We start from the raw sequence: 20,929 nt of genomic DNA, 5'->3' as shown, positions 1-20,929 counted from the left end.
GAGTGATGAAATGTTTTATATTGTACCACTGGAAGCTCTTGAAAGTCATGAACTTTGCAAGCATAAGGGAGGTTTTTTGGTGGATCCTAAAACTGCTAACCAGTGCAAGGCAGAGGCCAGCCCCAATTCTCTCCTTGCTGTTAGCAGTGCTCCTTTCTGAAAGCTGCTGCTGGGGGAAATGCAGCTCAGCTTGTGAAGCCAGCATGTGCCAACTAAGAGGGAGTCACTGATGGGTCATGGCATATTTTGAGAGAACAGGAGGGAAGAAGATGGAGGCAGCCATGTGATAGTTTTCTAGGACAGCATCTTGACACATAAAGCAGTCAGACTAACACTGCCATCCTCCCCTCCCACTGCTCACTCCAAATCCTTAATCTCTTCTTTCTGTACTTTTTCAGGCATGTTTGCCTGTGACAGTATCTACAGTATCTACACTCTGGCTCTTTGAGCAATTGTCCCTCCAATGCACGTATTTGTGTAATGGGTGCTGGAGAAGGCAAAGGGAATCTGACTGAAACTGCAGTATCAGTGCATCTTTGAGGCAAAATCAGAAAATAAATCTGACGTGGACAGTTGCTAGTGGAGCTTTATTGCTTCTTTTCTGCATGTTCTTCACAAGCATTCAATAATCTACACATTTCCTTGAAAAGGGAACAGATGGACAGGCAAGCAGCCTGTGCGATTGTGTCTTTACCACAAGGGCTAGAGAGGAGAGCCTGCTGGGAGATGACATCAGAACCCAACAAATTCCTTAAAACTAAAATCCACTAATATCAGTGGTGTTTAACTGGATTACCCTCTTCTCACTTGAATACAGGAAGTATCTGCAGAACCTTGCATGGACACAAATCCACATCCAAGTTACAGACCTCACTGTATCAGAGTCAATGCTCCCAAAAGTTCAGTATAAAATTAGATGGAAGTATTTCAAAGTCACCATCATTTAATCATGCTATAATGTCCTATGAGAAATAATTTTAAATGAGTATTGTCTAAACACCTTATCTAGGACCAGAGCAGCAGTATGCTGTCACTGAATAAACCTATACCTACAGGTATAGCTACCTGTATACCTGTAACTTAAAGAAATCCCAGCCTAAACACTAAAAGCAGAAAAGAGTGGGATTGTCTGAGTCTGTTCTAAATTCCTGTTTGGCATTATTTGTTATTACATGGGGGTCTTTCAAATGCTACTGACATTGCTGATGAGCTCAGCCTCCTAGAATGGGAGATGTGTGCAAAGAACAAAGTGAGGAGACCTCACTTATTAAGAGCAGCCCAACTGCTTACTAAATTACATGGTTTGTGCTTTGAAAGGGGAAGAATTTTACTCTACAGAGAAAAGGGAGAATGGAAGAGAAGAGAGGTAAGACAAATATAAAAACAGGCTTAGAAAGCAAGCCAAAAATACCCAGATATTTTTGCTTACTTTCAGTACCACAAGCTGGATATCATCTTCTTTCCTTTATGACAAAAACACAAATAGCAAAGAACCTGCATTTTTGAATTTTACATCTGTGTCTGGTGAGGTATACAGAGTATTTAGGCATGTGAAAACCAGTCTTCTGAGGATCTGAACTCAACATGTAACCCCTCGTGCCCACAGATCTGCCCATGTAATTCCCTTCAACATGCACATCTCAACTTCTCAATCCAAACTAATTTTTGAAGTGAAAATTGTTTTCTTCTTGGCAAAAAAACTGTATTTCTTTCACAATGTTGTAGATCATCACAGAACAGGAGATAAAAAGGGAGCAAAATTGCCAATGTGCAAAGCAGCTTTTTTCAGAATATAGAAAAAAAAAAAACAAAACTTTTTCTAATGTGGCAATCTGACTGCTGAATTATCAAGTTAACCCTGCTTACAATTGAATACTGACATTGTTTTGATCTGCATAAAATAAATAAAAAGGATATCCTGTGAACTACTGTTTTTCCAAGTCCTGTCTGCTCAGCCTTACCTTTCCATAGTAATGGAATGGATGGGTCATCACAACTAGAGGCATAACATTTATTACCATCTTCCAGCTCATTGTTGACTGTGTCACCATTTCCAACATTCTTGCTTTTAAGGCTGAAGAAATTTTGCATCCTCACATTGTACCTGAAAGTGCAAAGAAAAGGTCTCTAAAAAGGTTGGATTTTTATATTTTCTTCACAAACTTTCAAACTATCTGAGAACAACTTATGCAGGCAAGCAGGAAAGCCTAGATGCATGTTCTCTGACAATTAATAAGGAGTGAAGAGAAAGGACTGTCCAACTCAGTGGCAAGCTGATAGGAAAGCAAGGACTGCACCTATCTCTCATGACCTACAGCGAACTGTAAAAAGGCACTAGAGCAGATTTAGTGAAGGTAAAACAAGGGAGCTGTTGATTTTGGAGCCAGGACACTCACTATAGAGCAGCTTCTTTCCTCCTGCATCAGCTCACAATTCACCTTACTGTTTCCTTCAGTACTGTGTTCCCTGTGGGAGGGTTCTTGAGCATTTCTGAGACTGCTCACCATACCCTTCTAAAGACAGAATATATCTATTTTAGCACTAGGGTGGGATCGAAGAGGGCTGTCAATGAGCTCTGCTAAGACTTGATGTAGGAGAAAAGGGAGTTCCAACAGGGTGATTTGTGAGGGATATAAGTCTAAGCAACTTGCAATAGAAGGATGGACTCACAGACACTAGCAGTAACAGTCAGACCTCTGACTCTCCTGTCAGAGGCAGTGACACAACAGAAAAAGACATCAGTAAACAACTAAGATGAGATGGTCTGAAGATAAATACATGCTTAGCACTCTATCTAATGTTATTTGACCTCGTTCTCCAGGGAGTATATAATATGTGTAAGAGCTGACATGATAAGTGTTTACAATCCAAAGCGCCCTGCAAACTTTTTGTATACCTTTGTATAAATAAGATTTTTCTCAACTTTTTCTAAAAGCTACTTTACCTCTGTGCACTATGAAAAGGATGCATGAAAGTATTTGCTGCTGATTAAGCACAAACATAGAATTAAAGTGGTAAAGCATAAAAGTCAACAGATCTAACACAGAAACACGACTGGCTGTACTGCTCTCAGGGAGGAAGGCCAAGGACAAAACAAGACCAAAAGAATGATGGTTAGTTAACATCTAAAGGGTACAGCAAGGAGAAGTACTTACTTCATGATAAGTATGTAGAATGAATACATAATGATGAGTACAAGGCTTTCCCACCTCAAAAAGACAGAAAGAAGTGTTAGAAGGCCATTCAAACAGCTGTATGCTTTACAAGTTTTATGTAGGAGTGTGCCTTAAACATCTGGTACAAGTCACATTTGTGCACACAGGACTCACATCATTAAGATTAGATGGTGTCTCAGCAGTATGAGAGAGGAAGCAGACTCTCAAGTTTTGATAAACATGCAAATAAAATGCAATGCATGTATTTCAGAAATGTGCTATACAGACTGAAACCATAGCTACCCTCTGAGGATCATAACACCAAGGCCTTTTGCAATTCAGTGCTGAAGCACTGGCCAGGAACTTTGAGAGCACTGTTTCTAACAGTGCTGTGATCTTCCTCTAGGATTCACACTGGAGTGTTCATTGGAACACCTGGCATCTCATAAATGTTAAAAATCAGAATCCAAGCAGAAGAGTTTTGGTTACCCTCTCTGCACATGGGAATCTTCAGGCCTTACACAGAGCCTATGTACTTCCTTAATCTTTCCTGGCTCTTACATTTTCTTTTTGTTCTCTGTGACCATCATAAAAACTAAGCCCAAACAAAATACAGAGGATTTCAATCCAGCTCATACTCTCAGTGTGTAGAATGAAAGTCAATTGCACTGCAACTCTATTTTCTAGTGAGCCTTGTGGCAAATACAGGAGTGCATGGAATAATTTATACAACTTACCATTCTATTTTCTCATCATATATGAACTAGAAGAAGGAAAAAAAGGAAACATAAATTTCTCTGATCTATCTCAAAAACTGTCAAATTTCTTCAGAATATATCAGCCACATCTAGACAGACCTACCCAAGTTTTGACCCGTTCTAACCAGAACTTCCACTGTATGGACTGTGCCCCTCACAAAATACAAACCTTGTGAACAAGGTCTGGGTCTCTGCCAGTGGCTGTTTTAAGAACTATTAAGGAAAATGGTGCAAGCATGTTAAAGACAGGCAGATACGTACTAATATACCCACATGCTATCCTGTGCAAATGACAGTAAAGTCACTTATTCCAAAACAATTTAACTCTGGAGTCCTTTTAGCAGCTAGACTGGCTGTAGCAGAGCAGGCAGCCATTTTACTTCTTTTGGGTCAAGTGGTTATACACATTTTGTTCCACCCTGTGCAACTGCTGTTACTGAATACACAGCTAGTGATCCACTTGCATTACAAAATACAGACTAATGGATTTTTCCCTGCCTTGCCACCAGACACGTTAAATGTGTACATTCAACAACTACTACACTGCTCTTGATGAAGAAAGTGGTATCTCACCTGTGCTCTACCTGGAAAAACTTACCCAGAATTGAAAATAAAATTATTGTGTAGAAGCAAGAAACAGCCACCTTCTCTATTTAAAACAGATGTGTAGCTCAAAATTTTTCACTTCCACAACAAGCAGTCTCTTAGGTCTGAGGAGAGTGTTATCTGCACTGTGTATCTAGTATCCTACTCATCTGCAGACCTTTACAAACCCTAGGTACAAAATGAATGGACATTGATGGACATGGTGGGCACATATTCCATGGCGATGTATGAAATTTTCATATTTATACAACACTGTGGAGCTCAGTTCTCACTTCCAGATGCCACTAGAACTAGCTAGGAAAATAATTATTTGCCAGTTTGTATCAATAGTGAGCAGGCTGGTCCTCCAAAAATTCAAGCACTGAAACACAGTAAGTGATAAGAGAGCTACTTACCACAATAAGTACGATGACAGATATTGTGTAGTATACAGAATCCCGGAACACTGCCCACTGGGTGAGACAAACCACCTGAAAAACACCACACCTTCAGCCAAGAAAAATATGGGATTTCAAAAACAAACAAATAAAAAAGCCCCTATCTTAAAATAACTTAGGTATGTAAGCAGAGTAATTATTATTATTATTAGCAACAATTCTGAAACCAAATGCAGTTTCATGCTACCATGAAGATGTATCAGTCTGTTAGACAATGGATCTATAATAAACATCAGTAATAAAAATCATATAGAAACTTCCATTATTGAAATGCATTTCTTACTAATGATACTTGATTTGGTTATAATTTCAACTGTAAAGTAAAATTCATTGTACTGCAGCAAATCAATTGTTCCTTGTTCCTTTTATTTGTGGATATATTTGACTTACTACCTGAAAAGATATGATAAACAGTTTAACCATCTATTGAGTAAATGGAGCAAATCTCATGCTTGTGCCCCAGATTCATTGACTGTCATCAGTACCAGGAAGGATCAGCACATGCCAATGATCAGTTGACTATAAAGACATTATTGTATGAAGAGGAACCAGTTTCCTCTGTATGCTACATGTTCAGAGTGCTGACACTACAGCTGAACTTTTTGGAAACATTCACTGTTTGTAAAGCATTTGTAAATTCTTTCCAATCTTTGAAGTTTTTCACAATGTCATCTTTGTCTGTGATTTTGTCCTTTTTTTAAATATATGCTTATGGAAACCCCTAAATTGTAAGCAACTGAACTCTGTAAAGACAAGTATCTTACTAACCTGTCCTGCAAACAGTCCACAGACACCAACAATGCAGAGGATGTTGAAAACTGCTGAACCAACAATGGTTCCAACTCCTACATCTCCATGAGTGATAAATACACCTGCAGAGGGAGAAAATTATACATAACTACATCTGTCATTTAATTTAGGTCTACTCGTGAAGTAGAGATTGTTTCAAAGATTAGCCAAAACACATTTCATAATTAAGGCTCACTTCTCTGTGTATGAATTTGTGTTTTTAGTCTAGCTAACAGCTCCCCATCTGTGGATTAGAACCTCTACATATATAATTTTAGTAAATGATTTCTTAACTAGTTAGTTCAACAGTTTGACAGCTTAGTCTTCAGCTGTGTCACATCCCTCAGCCTGCTGGCCACACTGCTTCTGGTGCAGCCCAGGATATAGTTGGTTTTCTGGGCTGCAAGTGCACACTGGCTGCACAGTGACAGATCATGATGAGCTCATCATCCAACACCCCCAAGTCTTTCTCCTCAGGGCTGCTCTTAATCTATTTCCAAATATATTAAATTACTTCTCAAGGGACTTCAATAAATCTCTTCTTTTGTGTCCTGTGTTCAGAATCAGACATTCTGCTCTGTGTTTTGAGAAAAGACTCACAGTTTCATGAGATATTTTGAGTAGTTAATGATACCATGAACCACAGACTAGCTGACAGCTGCAATCGCTGATTATAAATTGTCAGAAGAATGGGTACCTGTGCTTGATCTGCTGCTGATTTTTTAACAGCAGATCTCAAAAAAGCTTGTGTGTGGGCTCCATACCTATAACAGATGCAAAGAGTTCTGGGGTGGAGCTCCCTGCTGCCATGAATGTGGCTCCAGCAACATCTTCACTCAAATGTAGTTTCTAGAAGAAAACAATTGGCAATTTCAGCACTGCTGTTGTATTTACATTGTGGAGCTCTACAGTTATATATGTAAATGAATAGCCAATTGTGGCTTACATGGAGCTGATTAAAGTATCTCTGCAGATTCAAAAGAATTGTAAACATCTCAAATTGTTTTAATTAATTTACTTCTGTAACTCTAAACACAGTCATTCAATTCCCCAACTCTTAGGGCTTCTAAGATTCAAAAATGAAAACCTGTAACAGAAAAATACAACCTTTGTGAATAAATCCTATGAACAGCAGGCTTGATTCTGGCTTCACTTTTCAACTGTGTTAATCAAAAGTGAGTCCGCTGACACAGATAAAATTAGTCCAGTTAGACACAGAGAGGGTGTGTGGTGGAGAGATCTATTTTTCTGATCTATTTTTATTATTAGAGCTATTAAGCTCTAATAGGATATAGGTAACTTAGAGTTCTCAGACCAGCAAAAACACGTGCAGGTCCACAAGTGGGTTGTATCAATTTAGCAGTCTGAAGATCTTTCCCTTGAACTATAAACATGGTTTTTTATGGAAGAGTTTTTTCCTTTTTGAGAGTCTCTAAGATCATCTTTAGTATACTATTTTTCTTTCAAGGATAGAAAATTAACTAGTGACAAAAGGAGAAGTAAAAAATCTTGTATTTTTCAAGCAGTTTGCCTGAAAACATTTTAAGCTGATAATAATGGCATCCTACACGTCTTGACAAAACATAAACACAAATATGATCTACTACCAGTCATACTGCTGCAGGAACTCAAACCTAAGTGTTCTGTCTGAACTCTTGGTAGCTGTTTAAATGTTCAGCAGGAATGTGAGATAAAATGCAAATATTTTATGAAGGATCAGTAACCAGTAATTGGTACAACCAACTGGTATAACTTAAATATAGTATCTAATGTGCATGCTGAATACTGAACATCTGGAAAGGGACAGAAAATATCCCAACTGAGTATTTAATTACTCCCTTATTATTCTATTTGTTCTGCTGATGAGTGTAAGCTTACAACTCTGAGTAACACCAACAGGTATTTAGTACATTTAGCAACAGGAAAAGAGACTTTTAAACTAGTTAGAGAAAAAAAAAAAAACAGGAGTTTTTCAGAAAATGTTCACTCTTATTTTTGTTTAAAAGCAAAGGAGATGAGATTTTCATTTCATGTTTAAAAAGGAGTTACAATCTACATTTGTATTATGTATTTATTTTGTTCACCAATATCATACTCACCACAACATTTACATGCCATGTATTAATTCTACTCTGTCACAATCAACTAAATTAGAATCCTAAATGCAATTTTGTAAAGCCTTCTCAAAAACTAAAGGCATTATGTTACTTTTTTTTTTGCATATAAAATCTGTATTCTGATTCCATATACAGGGTACATAATTTTCTTAAGGATTTTCTCTTTTTTTCATTTTATACTAGGATCACATATACTTCCTCTCTCCTGACACAGTGGTAGATGTGCAAGAAGATTTGCATAGCCACCACATTAATTTTTCTATCTATGGTATCTTTCCTCAAGTTACTTTTTAAAAAAGGAGTACAATAATAAATACAACTCATCCATAGCCCATACCTCTCCAATTACATGATTCAGGCATTTAAGAGTGGGCTTTGTCATCTGTCTCATTAAATCTTTGATTTTTTTTCTGCCAGAGGAACCAGTGTGCACAGACCACTGGTTCATTTTTTGATGGAAAATAATATCTCTAAACAATATTCTCTAAATAAATTTCTAAAAGAGTAATAATATTCATTAACATACCTCACAAATTTTCTCTAAGGATGGAACAAAGAAGTCATCACATACTATGGCCAAAGCGTAAAACATATAAAGAGCCTGTAAAGAAAACAAATTCAGGGAATACTTCAGATTTTTCCTGTATATGAAAAGAGGAAAAAAGGTAATGCTACCTTTATTCAACCTAGCAGAAATATATAGCTTCACTTTTTATTTAATTCCAAATAAAAGTCTCCCTGTTGAAAAATTTAGGACATAAAACCAGATTTTCGAATGTAAGATCTAATTTGGAACACTTGTCAGACCCTAAAATATGAAAGGTACCACACTTAAACAGAACAGGATGCCACAACAGATTTCATATAATGAGTTATGTAGTCATCCTCTATATTTTTAACTAATTATCAGACCAAGTAATTAAATAGAAAATAAAACTAGGCTGATTAACAATATTCAGGAAATATTTACACAGGAAATAAGTGGATTCTGGCCATGGATCACTGCACTAAAACACCTAGAAATTATTCTGGTTCCCTGCATACATGTGATTCTCCTACTGTTTTATGCAGCTTTATGTGCTGTGCCTATGCAGTGGGCTTAATCCTGCTGGTGTCTATCAAACAGAACTCCTTTATACTTTACTTTCCCTGAGCTGGGAATGAAAAACTGGAGCGTGCAGGCCTCACTTGCTTTGTTTTTTAATACAATAGAAAAAAAAATCCACATGATATTTTCTATATTTCTTTAAGGCTGGTTTGGGGTTTTTAAAATTATAATTACATCTATTGCATAGAGGCATAAAAGAAAAGAAAGAGACTCAAGAAACTTCCACATCATGCTCAATGTCATCAGTGTAGGAATTCTAAAATCTGACTATATAACATGAAATAAAATTCATGTGATCCATTCTGCCAGGATTTTATCTCCAAGAGAATGAATTCATAGGTTCTGCAAATTCAGACTTGCATCCTTTTCTTAAATCAGGGAGTCACAGAATCATTTAGGTTGGAAAAGACCCTTAAAATCATCAAGTTCAACTGTTAATCCAACAATACCAAGTCCACCACTATACCACATCCCCAGAGTGTTGCCTTTTAAGGAACTGTACTCATATTAGAAATATTCAAATCAAACTATTAAAAACTTGTTGATATATAGAGAACTCTACTTAGTAAGGTCACTATTATAATTAATAGCTTATTAAAAAATAAAAGTAGAATGAGTAACATAAATGAAAACAAAAATAAAGCACAGTAGAGAAAAACTTACAGCAATGATATGAAGCAGAATTCCTCCTTGCTGACGTTCTTTATTTGTAAATATATCTTCAGGAAACTCATTAATGGCTGAAAGAAAAACATTTATTTTTTTTAAAATGTACACAGCATGTATAAATGGAAGAATGAAAAATAGGGAAGCATCTGCAGAAACATATGACCAAACATAAGTGCCTCTTCTGATGTATTATATTACAGCTTGCCATTTCAGAATTTCTTTAGTGCTCTGTAGTTTTGAGACACTGTGTAATCACAGTTGACACTCTTACAGGAACACAGTACAGGATAATTCACAAACTACAGGTCAAGATGCAGCAATCTGCAATGCTTTTATCTATTTTATATGTCTTATAAACATTTTAAGATGCCAACAGAAGCATATATGCATGTAACAGCAAGTAGGTTCCTTGTAGTAATACACTGCTGTATATAATATCTACTATAATAAAATACTATTCCCTTCATGAGAGTAGAATATCTTCTGAAAGAATACTGAAATACTATCAACTTTAAGAACTTATTGTCAGTTACATCAGCTGACAAAAGCAAAAATTTTCAAAGTTATTCCCTACCATGAAATAATGTATGGTAAAAATTAGTAAGCACACAAGGCATGTGTTTTTTAATAAATTCTGTCTATTAAAAACTAATATTATCTGAGGTGATTAGTAACTAAAAATTCATTAAGAAAACTTCCTTAATGGAAGGGAAGTGGGAGAAAAGACCCAGATCTACAGATGCTTACACAATATGGTTGTTCTTAGATCACTGGTTGAAATACCATGCCCACATGGATGTATTCAGGACACACATACACCATTCACACTGCAACCCCCACTTTGTCCTCTGTGTCCTCCATTCAAGCTGTGAGAACACATATAGGACAGCAAAGAACAGAGCCTTGGCCTGAGTCTCTAGCAATGACAACAGCACCCTGCACATGAGGCAGATCTTTTCACATAATTGGATGCAAAGGTGTGCAGCTCCCATCACAGGCACTTTGTGCTACAAGTGCCACCCCCTTACAGCCACCACATGGCAGAAGGAATATATCCCTGTTCCCTATCTTGGCAACCTGGATGTGTCATCTGGGAAGCTATTACCTACCTGGTAATCTCATTCAGATGACTGTATAACATTTCACAGTGCAATGTTAAAAATTGATAAGTTAGTATAAACCAAAATTGTAAGAAGCATTAATAAAAATCACAATTTTTCTAATATTTCTAAGGTGACTTTACTTCTGTGAAGTTAATACCAAACAGGGAATGAGAAGTCCCGAGGACATCAAAGGTAAGAACCAGAAAATAAAAACGACTGTAGGCATCCAATCACAAAACAAAAGCAAAGCAGCATCACTGCAAACTGCCTTGCTTCATAGACAGTGATAACAGTATATTCTGGTGATAACAGCATTAGTAATAAATAACTACTTGTAATAAACACCTGCTTGTCTCACAGAGGTAATATTACATGAACTAACACAAAGACATCTTTTCTCAAAGATATTGCTCCTCTCTACAAAGAACTCATGGTGTGCAGTTTTTCTCACAGTGAGACATTTCAAAATCTTCTATAAAAGTCAGGGAAATTAAACAAAGCTCTGGAGCTTGGTAGGCAAGATTTCTTCTTTAATGAAGTGGACACCTACCAGTGAGTTCCAAGGTACAGTATAGAGTTTTACTGTATCAATATTTGCTGTCTTTATGGCTTTATTATCCAAATAATCACAGGTTTGGACTAACAATCATCTATAAATTCTGTATACCTTATCTACATGCACTGTTCTTTATTTACTAGCTGTATCATGGCTTTAGTATTTTAAACTATTTGTTTTTCTTACCTACTGCTGTGATAACCTGGTTTCTCAGGAAAAAGCTGTTTGGATTCCCTTGGGTCCTATTTTAGGCCTGGGAATTCAACAACACTTAACTAAGGGGGGCAATGGCATTCCCTCATCTGTATAAGCTGACAGAGGGAATATGACATTATCAGAGTCTGAGAGAGCAGTCTGCCCTCGTGGTACAATCTGATGTATGTGCACAGCAAGGCACTGCTCTGCTTCACACTGAGATATTTGCTCATGTATGGGAGATGGAGTTATCTGTCTGCCTGAGTGGGAGCTACATCTCCTTGGTTTCTACTGAAAAGAGACATAACAGATGGGAGAAGGAGATGAAATGAAGAGCAATGCATCTAATGGGGCTAACCTTTGCCAAAAAAAAAGGAGGGGAACATACACACATCATTTTAAAACCAGATAGAAATACAGAAATATTTATCCTGCTGGTACTGTTGCAAACTTATGGGTCCTGCAGCTCATCTTATCCAGCACGGATCTCAGCAGGAAGGGAGGACACCAAGAACGCCAAGTCTATATTGAAATTGGCATCAATCTCTAGCTTGTTCCCTCTCTCCAATCCTTAAATGAGTGGGGAAACAAAGGCACCTTATACCAGTTACGACTTGGAGCAGACGCCACCGCCTTTTTCTCTGAGTCATGGACATAAAAAAATCCTTGATTTTGGCATGACAGAAAGCATGATTCACCTTTGATAAAAAGCTCTGGCTGAGCTGCCTGTGGCTGAAGAGCTATACAAGGCATGCAAAGAGCATGGCTCAGAGCAGAATACAAGAGCAGCTGCACAGCCTAAGCTGCCTGCTTGGCTCTGGAGCAAAGAGCTGGCACGAAGCAGCTGGGGCAACCCCAGCATGCTGGTGACACCTGCCCTGACGTAGGCTGTTAGCAGATTAATTCTGGGTACCCTGAGAGCATTGTTCCCACATGCCCTACCCATACTCTGACAGGCAGGCTGCCAGTGGAGTGAAGTTTCAGAATCCCCTAAGCCTGACAACCATCTCAACAACCACGTGGATCTGTGGTTTTATAACCTGCCTTGACATGTGATTTCTTCACCTTATTAGCAGTTGATTTACTCACAACAAACATGCCAAGTCTTAACACCTGCTAAGCGTTCAAGCCAGCTACATCTCTTAAGGTTTTTCCTGACAGGGGAAACGGATCTGTAGATTTTTGAAGGCTATGTCCAATCAACTCTGCCTTTGCAGGACAGGGGTTAGGCACATGATGTACACAAAAGTTCAATGCCCCTTTTAATGCTTACATCTTGCTCCTCTGTCCCTCTGTCCCTTCATGCCCTGTTACAGCTACAGATTGCAATGCCTACCCCTTCACCCTGGCATTTAGGGACTGTTGATCATCAGACTCACCCAGAACTGATGTGTAAGGGGATGAAGGATAGACAGAAGGCACAATTACATACTTCCACTTTTAACCCCTCAATAACCATATTCACAAGCCAGTCTGAATACTTAAAGTTTGTGTAATTTGTTTAAGCACTGCAAACAGCTTTAGGCACCTCTGCACTAAAGTGTATTTCTGCTTGTGTGCAATTCCCTTCCCGTGTTCCAGATCCTCATTTTCCCCAGGCTTGGTGTTTTGTCCATCCACATGTACTTGTGCCTCAGTGGCAGTGAACAAACTCACCACTGTGTAGAAGTGAGCTTCTTTGTACCTGTCAAGCAAACGCATGCATCATTACCTGATGTCAGCAGCAAGATGTCAACAGTTTGTGTGACAGGAGCTGAACTTGCAACAACTTGCAAATTGTACTAATTCAGAACTCCGTACTCATCTGCTGCAAGATTTGATTGAAAGCTGGAAAATCATCATTCCTTCCAACTACATCTCCCTGAATGCAAGGGTCCTATATCAGCTGAGTTGCAATGAGTAGAATGTCTTTGAACTACTCTTGCTTTTAGAACATTTGTGACTTTAGCCCATACCGATCTTCAAACTCAGTGCACTGGGAAGATTTTTACAGAAAGACAGTTAGCAGCTTTGAAAGCATCCTCCCATATTCTCTTTACCATGAATGTCAAAAGGGTCAGTCCCCTGTCATGTTTCAGCTATTACTTCAGATGCTGACGTGGTACAGTCTCAGAAGGACAACAATGACCACAGTACATGTAGATAGTCTCAGGGAACAACATAATAAACTCAGCTAATCCTCCTGCACAACCTGTGTGCTGTAAATATTGTAACAGCAATTGTATACTTGAGAAAAGACTAGCAGGTAGCTCTTGCTCATAAAAAAGTATTGACTTCAGTGATGCAATGTAGTATTAATACCAGAAACAAAGTCAAACCCAAAGATCTTACCATCACAGTGAAACTAGTTTACTCAAATATAAAATGTGTCATATGAAAGTCCTCCTTTTTAATAATACTTCCTAAATTAAATGGATTTGAATAGTTAGTAGAAAATCATAAATATGCAATAGTACATTAAAGGTATATTTCTTTTCACGAGCTAACAGGCCCTTAACTCTAAATTGGCAGTGAAGAAAAACAGTACACTCAGCAAGCACATTTAAACATGAAAGCTGGTAACATACAAATCTTAAAAGGACCACAGAGGAAATAAAGAACAGTTCACTGATCATGTCAGATGCCCTCTGGAAAAAGTAGGAATTAGCAAGCTTTAAGCTCCTATTCCCATTAGACATCTGTTTCCAGTTTTCTGTAGCATGATGACTTGTGGATTTTTCCTATTTTTCTGCTGCATACTAACCTAGGCAGTGGTCTTACAGCAAATCAGGAATGTGCCATTCATAGAAATACACATTTATTTGAAAAATTCTGCAAGTACGCTTCTGTAGAGATAACTCTTTAGTAAACTTGTCTCATGAACCTGAGCAACAATAAGGCAACAATAACAATAACCCAAATGAAGTGCAATGAAATTATCTGAAACACCACCCAACTTCTTCAAGAGGCATTTGTGCATCCATATAAAACTGTGTGATGCCAAAAATCAAGCTTTCTATTTGCAGACAAAGTACCATCTGGCAAGAGGCACACTAAGCATACTCCTCCATACCCCTCACCTCATAAACAGTAGAATTATGAGCAAATTTTATCTCTGATATATAAATTCAATTTACATTGCTCAACCAAAAGAGGACTCCCAAGTGCGATCATATGGGCAGTGGAAAAGTGGCAGCTTATAAAGCAAATAACTAAGTCAACTCTCAACCATGAAATCCATTTTATATATGATTGTAAAGAATGGTATTTTGAAATAGCCTTGAAAATTCTCTTTCCATCAGTATGAAGTTATGAAAATATATATACAAAACTGGATTATCTACAATAAAAAGTAGAATACCTTATTAAATCCTAGACTTAGGATTTAATAAGAATCTTAGAAACTTGTATTTCTTCTCTCTTTTACAAAAAAAGAAAACTATTTTCACTCATTAAGTCAATGTCAAAAAAATAAAAAAACACATTAAGAATTATCTACCAACCAAAAAATTAAAAGGCATGATGAAATTCCAGTTCCTGATCTAGGGGACTCAATGAGGACACAAGAATATGCATCCGCATACCAGAGAGCAGCGTTTCATGAATTAACCTTTGTGTTACTCAAAAAAAAAAAACAAACTCTAAAAGGTTCCTAAGGTTTGGAATCATGTTTTGCTTGTTTTTTTCTCTCTGGCCTCCAGACCATTCACACAATATCTGAACTGTTTTAGCATCTTCTCTTATTAGGACACAAGTTTTCCACTAAGCATGAGTGTATTCTTCAAAATGCCACCTATGGACCCCAACCCTTTTATTTCACATGTCAGATTCCTAAACCAGGGTACTAAGAAATTTTTTACCTTCTCCCCTTTTTCACTTACTGACTCATACTCTGTTTACACTACTCTGAGCCAAGGCTAGCAAAGCAGTTCAAACACTGCCAGGGTCCAGCACTGGTGCAGCTTTTTCAGATATGACATGTCATTTCCAGGCTCTGGGGGAATAATTCTGGTTCTCAGCAGTGAATAAACACCATGGAATAATGTGAACAGTTTAAATTGTACTTCCTCTTGACTGTCCTATGAATTAACTACAGACACCAGTTACCTGTAAATAATTGTGTCTTCTACATGGAATTTGCCTCCACATGGAATTTCCCATTCTGAGCTTCACACGCTTGAGACTGTCTCCACCTTTCTGCCATTTTTTGCTTCCTGAAAGTCTATAGCTTCTCTGGTCTACAGCATCTTGATTCATTTGAAGGAGAGAGATCTTTGGCTGTGCTGGGTTTTGAACTCACTTTGGCTGTGTCCTTTTTAAATACAGATAAGAAGTGATGTCCCTGGCAAGATCACTACCTTTTGGAAAGAGGACAATGACTGGATTAACAACCAGTACTGTGACTCACATAAAAAGGACAGTTGTTAAAAGGTCAGGTTATTCCTTATGTTTTTCACAGGCAAGCCTTCCAGCTGCAAACAAGCTGGAGAGTCAAATATGTCACTACGAGGTTTTGGTATCCTCAGCTCAAGCTCAAAGAGGTCTTGTTTAGAATTTTTTTACTCCCAGTCAGACTCAAAAATCTCTTCCAGAATTAAAGGATGGAAAGTATTTATGCTAATTGTTACACCTAATCACTTATGAACTCAGTTTATTCACCTTACAATAACACCAAGAAGAGGCTGTTTTGTCTGACATGTCAATAGCATCTTCAAGGGGATTTCACTGCAGGTCTAGTCATAAAGTGTATTGCCAGGGGAAAAATGACAATCTGATTTCTGTAACAATGGGCTTTGAAATCAACCAGACAAGTTGTAGCACTTCACTGAAAAGATTATGAAAAGTGTAACGTAATTTTAAGATACTGTGGACTAGTGAACCCCTTTGAAATGACCCACTCCATTTGGCACAAAAGGACACTTTTACACATAGTGGGTACTAACTCCACAGTTAAAATCTTTTTTAAAATGTTTTAAAAAATATTTTTACTGAATATGCACTGGAGCTGCTCTTACATACGCTGTTGTATCATACCGAATGAATAGCAGAAAGCAGACCACTATCTCTTCCTTGGTTCCCAAAATTACTCTGTCAGCAGGCAGTAAACAAGGAACAACCACCACAGAAGCTGCCCGTGGCAGATTTCCTCACACCACAGAATTTCATAGCAGAGGAGAAAATCTTCCTTGTGCTGCTTGAATATGCAAGCAAGAGGGATCAGTTAAGTGAATTTGGTCCAAGGTAGAAATCTTCTTTTCTGAACATCTGAAGACTTCATTTGGCACAGGGATGCGTTATTAGTCCATTCCAACATTATCCCATTGATGCCACATGAACAATGGGATCAAAACTGCCCTTTGGAAAGTAAAAGTAAAATACCACAGCAGAGCTACTGGGAAAGATGATTATATTTAAGAGCAGATATAAATTAAGTGACAGGAAATAACATCTTTCTTTATAAAATATCACTCATCCTGTTCCATGAACACCTCTGCTTGCAAAATGACTACAAAAGTACTTTTCTGTACAACCAAGTTCCTTCTACCCTCCCTTCTTGAGTGAATAAAATTGCTACCTCCTTACATGTGTTGGCACAGGCCTCAAATAACACAGAATTTGGTCTGGCGGATACACCCTCAGTAGCAGTGACAGCCACATTCAAATGGCAAAATCACTGGCAAAACTGAGTGGATCCAAGTCAGACCACAGATTAAGTTTGAACTGCTAGTGGCCAGAAAAGCTACCAGGTTACTTGAAAACTGAACAGATCACATGTAGAAAACACTGAGAAGAAAGAACTAAGCAATGACAAGAGCTGCCACAGCAGCTATCATTCAGAACAGAAGTGCACTTTAAATGAAACTGTGCTATTGTGCCTTCAATACAGTGAATGCATAATAATAAGCTTTTGAATCCCTTCTACTTCAGTAAAAACTTCAGCACGGTTCATTTAAAAGCAGCTGTACTGGCACACACCATTCTTTTCTCCCAAATGCATAGAAAAGGAAACAAAATTTAATATTTAAAATATACCCATCCAAGCAGGAATTTTAACCATCTAGGAAAATTGTGATACGCTTCAAGTTAAAATAGCACAAAAACTATACATGGCTAAGATTCTACCAGGCTAAGATTAAGTTAAACAAATTGCTTTTCCAGAACCAAATGGGCATGAGATAGCAGAGCAACAGCAGACTTTAACTCAGGCCTACTAAGACCAGAGAGAGGTATACAATGAAGTCAGGCATGGGTATTGTTTAAAATTTTCTTACTTAGAAGCTTCTCTTTCTAGATATAAAAGGAAAATTATGGAAAGCAGTGGTAAAAACATCTAACTCAAACATTTATTCCACCACTGCCAATTTAGGTTTGTTTCCAACAGTGAGCTTTCCTGTACTTTGTCCAAAAACCTCCTTTAACCAAGAGGGAACCAGTGAAATTCAAAGATGCTACAATAAGGCAGAGGCCTTAAGGCCTCTTTGGTGACCTTACTGAGGCCAGAATATCCAAGAGAGTTCAGTACAATCAAACCAACATTTCCATGGAACTCAGATGCTCTATCCAGCCCCTAAAAAAAATCAGGCTGTTGATGCTACAAGCTGTGATCTGCTGGTTACTTCTCCAAATTTTGCTTTTCTCTTGGAAGGAAGTTGAATTTTTGAAAATTATTTTCAGTTGCACCAACTAAGCTCTTGAAAAACCCCTCCAACAGTAGTAAAAACCTGTGGATGAAGTCAGGCTTTAAAGTCAAGCATTCAGTATAATTTTTGGTTCCATGTACCCCTTGGTGCTTTGAAAGAATCATTTTCATATGGAAATCAGAAGCACAATAGTTCTTCCATGTGAGCCACGCTTATGTGGTATAGCCAAGTCTCATTACTTCTTTGTAAAACATGTAATATTTGGGTTTTAACTTTTTCTGAAACCATGGTCCTGAAATCATGCAATTATGTAAGAATATCAACTTTCACTTAAAACAAAAAAATCTGCCTCTAGCCTTTGTGTTTGTAGAAGAAGTAACAAACCCAAAAACCTAAAATAATTACAAAACCCAGAAGACAAACAAAAAAAGAGACCCAGACTTGTTGTTTGTCTTTTAAACAAGCATCACAATTTTGTGGGGCCAGGTTTACACTTTATGAAAACTAGCACTACTTCTCAGCTCATATATTTTAGCTCAAAGTCACAAACACATGAGAGTTCCAGTATGCAATTTCTGCTCAATAACAAAAAATGACATCAACACCTTTCTTATGCCACAGACGAACAATTTACTTCACCTTTTCCACATAGGAAATCCCATACAAAGACAACAAAGACAACCCTCCAGCTCCTCTGTCACAATTTGTTTACTGCATAAATAATTTTTCAAATGGCAGATTTGCACAGTCCTCCCTAGACAACATCCCTTGGAGCACTTTCTAATTAGTCTAAAAACTCAGTAAGAAGCTGTAAACAGCAATGCAGTACTTCATGAACAATCTCTTCTAACTTCTAGCCTCTACTACATACTTCAATGCCCTCATATTTTATATGAAATCTGTTAAGTAAAAAAATGCTTCTTAGAAGACCTGCAGACTTCCACATACTAGTATTGCCTACTAAGCAGCGCTGGAGATTTCAGGGAGGGAAACCGATTTATCTCCTAAATGCATAGCAATTATTCCAGAATAAAATTAATCTTGATGTAGTATAGAGGCAAACAGCAGGAGAGTCCACTAATGGAAAGTAGTAAGATAAACATTACAATAACTTCACAATCCAAAATTACAGTCCTTCTCACACTCTCTTCCATCACACAGAATGCTATTCCATGACTATTTAGTATCTGTAAATAAATGTTGCAATAAAGCTCATACCAATTCACAGAAAGAAGGAGACACAAACTCTACTTAGAGCAATACTACACAAAGGGAAATACAAGGCCAAAAGCCACTGAAGTAAAGTGAGCAAAGAAAATAAGGGGGAAAGGTACATCAATTTAGTAATGTCACAGCCCAATCATGAAAGATCTGTACAAGTTTTTTTCAGACCTTAGAAGTTAAGTGTAGAAGAAAGTACAGTTAAACACAACACACACCTCTCTTTAATCCAGCCAGCTCAGATACCACTAACAGGGGAACCACTGTCACATGAGCTTCAGCTCATATGGCACAAGCCCAGCTGGAAGCCTGTATATATAGGTCATAGCTGGAGCTCCTGCTTCACTGCTGCTGGTTCTACAAATAGCTCCTTTGAACTCAGGTATTCCTCCATTTCTGCACAAATTCTCAAGCTGCATGTCTGGAGTGTTGCTTTGTAAAACCAGGCATCCCACTGCCACTATCCTGCTGCATGTACTGCGTGCATGCACTTCTCATGCCCAAGTGGCCATCAGCAGTGCACACAATTTAAACAGTGCTAGCAGTTTCAATTTCTTTGCAAACGCCACTGCCTGACAAGCAAATTGATGACTTCTCTCCAGCTTATTCTGCACTGATTTACTACTCAGACTGCATACAGACTATGAGGTACCATGCTGCAGAAAATCCCAAACCAACACATCAAAAATATATTTGTACCTGATGGATGCTTGCAAAAGGCTTAGCAGGCACCAAACTATATTGTCCAGCCTTGAGAAGCACGAAAGGTACATCTACGTGGACCATCAGAAAGGCACCATGGGAAACAATCACTGTCTATAAATACCACTGAGGTAACTACAAAAATAAAGACAGGGAATTATGGAGTCTCAGAACATGGTAGGAAAAGAATCAGCATCTGAAAGCTAAGGAAGGCAGAAAAAAAAAACCTCAGTGAAGTATATGCACTAAATTCTCAACAAGAGCAGCTATAGGAAAATTACATACTTAACTAATCATACCATATTTAGGCCATGTATTATAAAGCACTTTCTGAAACCATATACATGAGATTAAAAAAACCTCTAAGAACAACATGAAAAATTTTCTTAAGAAACATCACACCAAGATGGTGCCCACAATGAAGAAATTGCTCATTCAAGGAATGTTTTTGAGACTGGTATAAATGAGGCAAGACTCACTCCTGTGTTACCCACATCACACTCTGCAGTGCCATTCAAGGAACCTAAACATTCAGCTGCAAGACATACAGATTACTTTCACTTCTGCCCATGTAGGAACAACACTGCACTACCCTTCTGTCTTAAAATAAGCTTGTATCATCTTCATCTCATCACATCACGTGGTTCAGAAACTGGTTTTGCTCTTTTAGATCTAGTTTAGGTGAATTGAAGAGGAAATCCTATCTTCCTAACATGTATTAGAAATACACAGAACACATATATATATGTATTCTGTTCATATCCTCTCTATATGCATCTATTTAGATTTTTCTGAAACAGTTAGGAGTAAAAACCCAACATGCACAAATAAGGTGGCTCCTTGTATTCCTGCTGTGCACCAGAAAACAGAGACATTTATAAAAAGAATCTGAT

General features: G+C 37.8%; 1 protein-coding gene across 3 annotated transcripts in view; it reads right to left on the bottom strand.

Annotated features, from left to right (window-relative positions):
• Positions 1-20,929, bottom strand: part of SLC24A4 (solute carrier family 24 member 4) — an 85,209-nt gene that overhangs the window by 26,677 nt on the left and 37,603 nt on the right. For 2 of the 3 annotated variants that reach the window (XM_085582280.1, XM_085582281.1), the window contains exons 3-10: positions 9,634-9,710; positions 8,389-8,463; positions 6,510-6,594; positions 5,725-5,828; positions 4,915-4,989; positions 3,893-3,918; positions 3,156-3,209; positions 1,962-2,104 (exon numbers count right to left, since the gene is read on the bottom strand). In XM_085582280.1, coding sequence (XP_085438406.1) covers positions 1,962-2,104; positions 3,156-3,209; positions 3,893-3,918; positions 4,915-4,989; positions 5,725-5,828; positions 6,510-6,594; positions 8,389-8,463; positions 9,634-9,710 — 639 coding nt within the window. The remainder of the gene's footprint in view (positions 1-1,961; positions 2,105-3,155; positions 3,210-3,892; positions 3,919-4,914; positions 4,990-5,724; positions 5,829-6,509; positions 6,595-8,388; positions 8,464-9,633; positions 9,711-20,929) is intronic. The other variant, XM_021531951.4, reaches the window with a different exon arrangement.

Source organism: Lonchura striata, chromosome 5 (genome assembly GCF_050655825.1).
Source record: "Lonchura striata isolate lonStrDom1 chromosome 5, ASM5065582v1, whole genome shotgun sequence".
NCBI classification, from domain to species: domain Eukaryota; kingdom Metazoa; phylum Chordata; class Aves; order Passeriformes; family Estrildidae; genus Lonchura; species Lonchura striata.
Note: the sequence above shows the minus strand (reverse complement) of the source record. Positions and strands in the feature narration are given on the sequence as shown.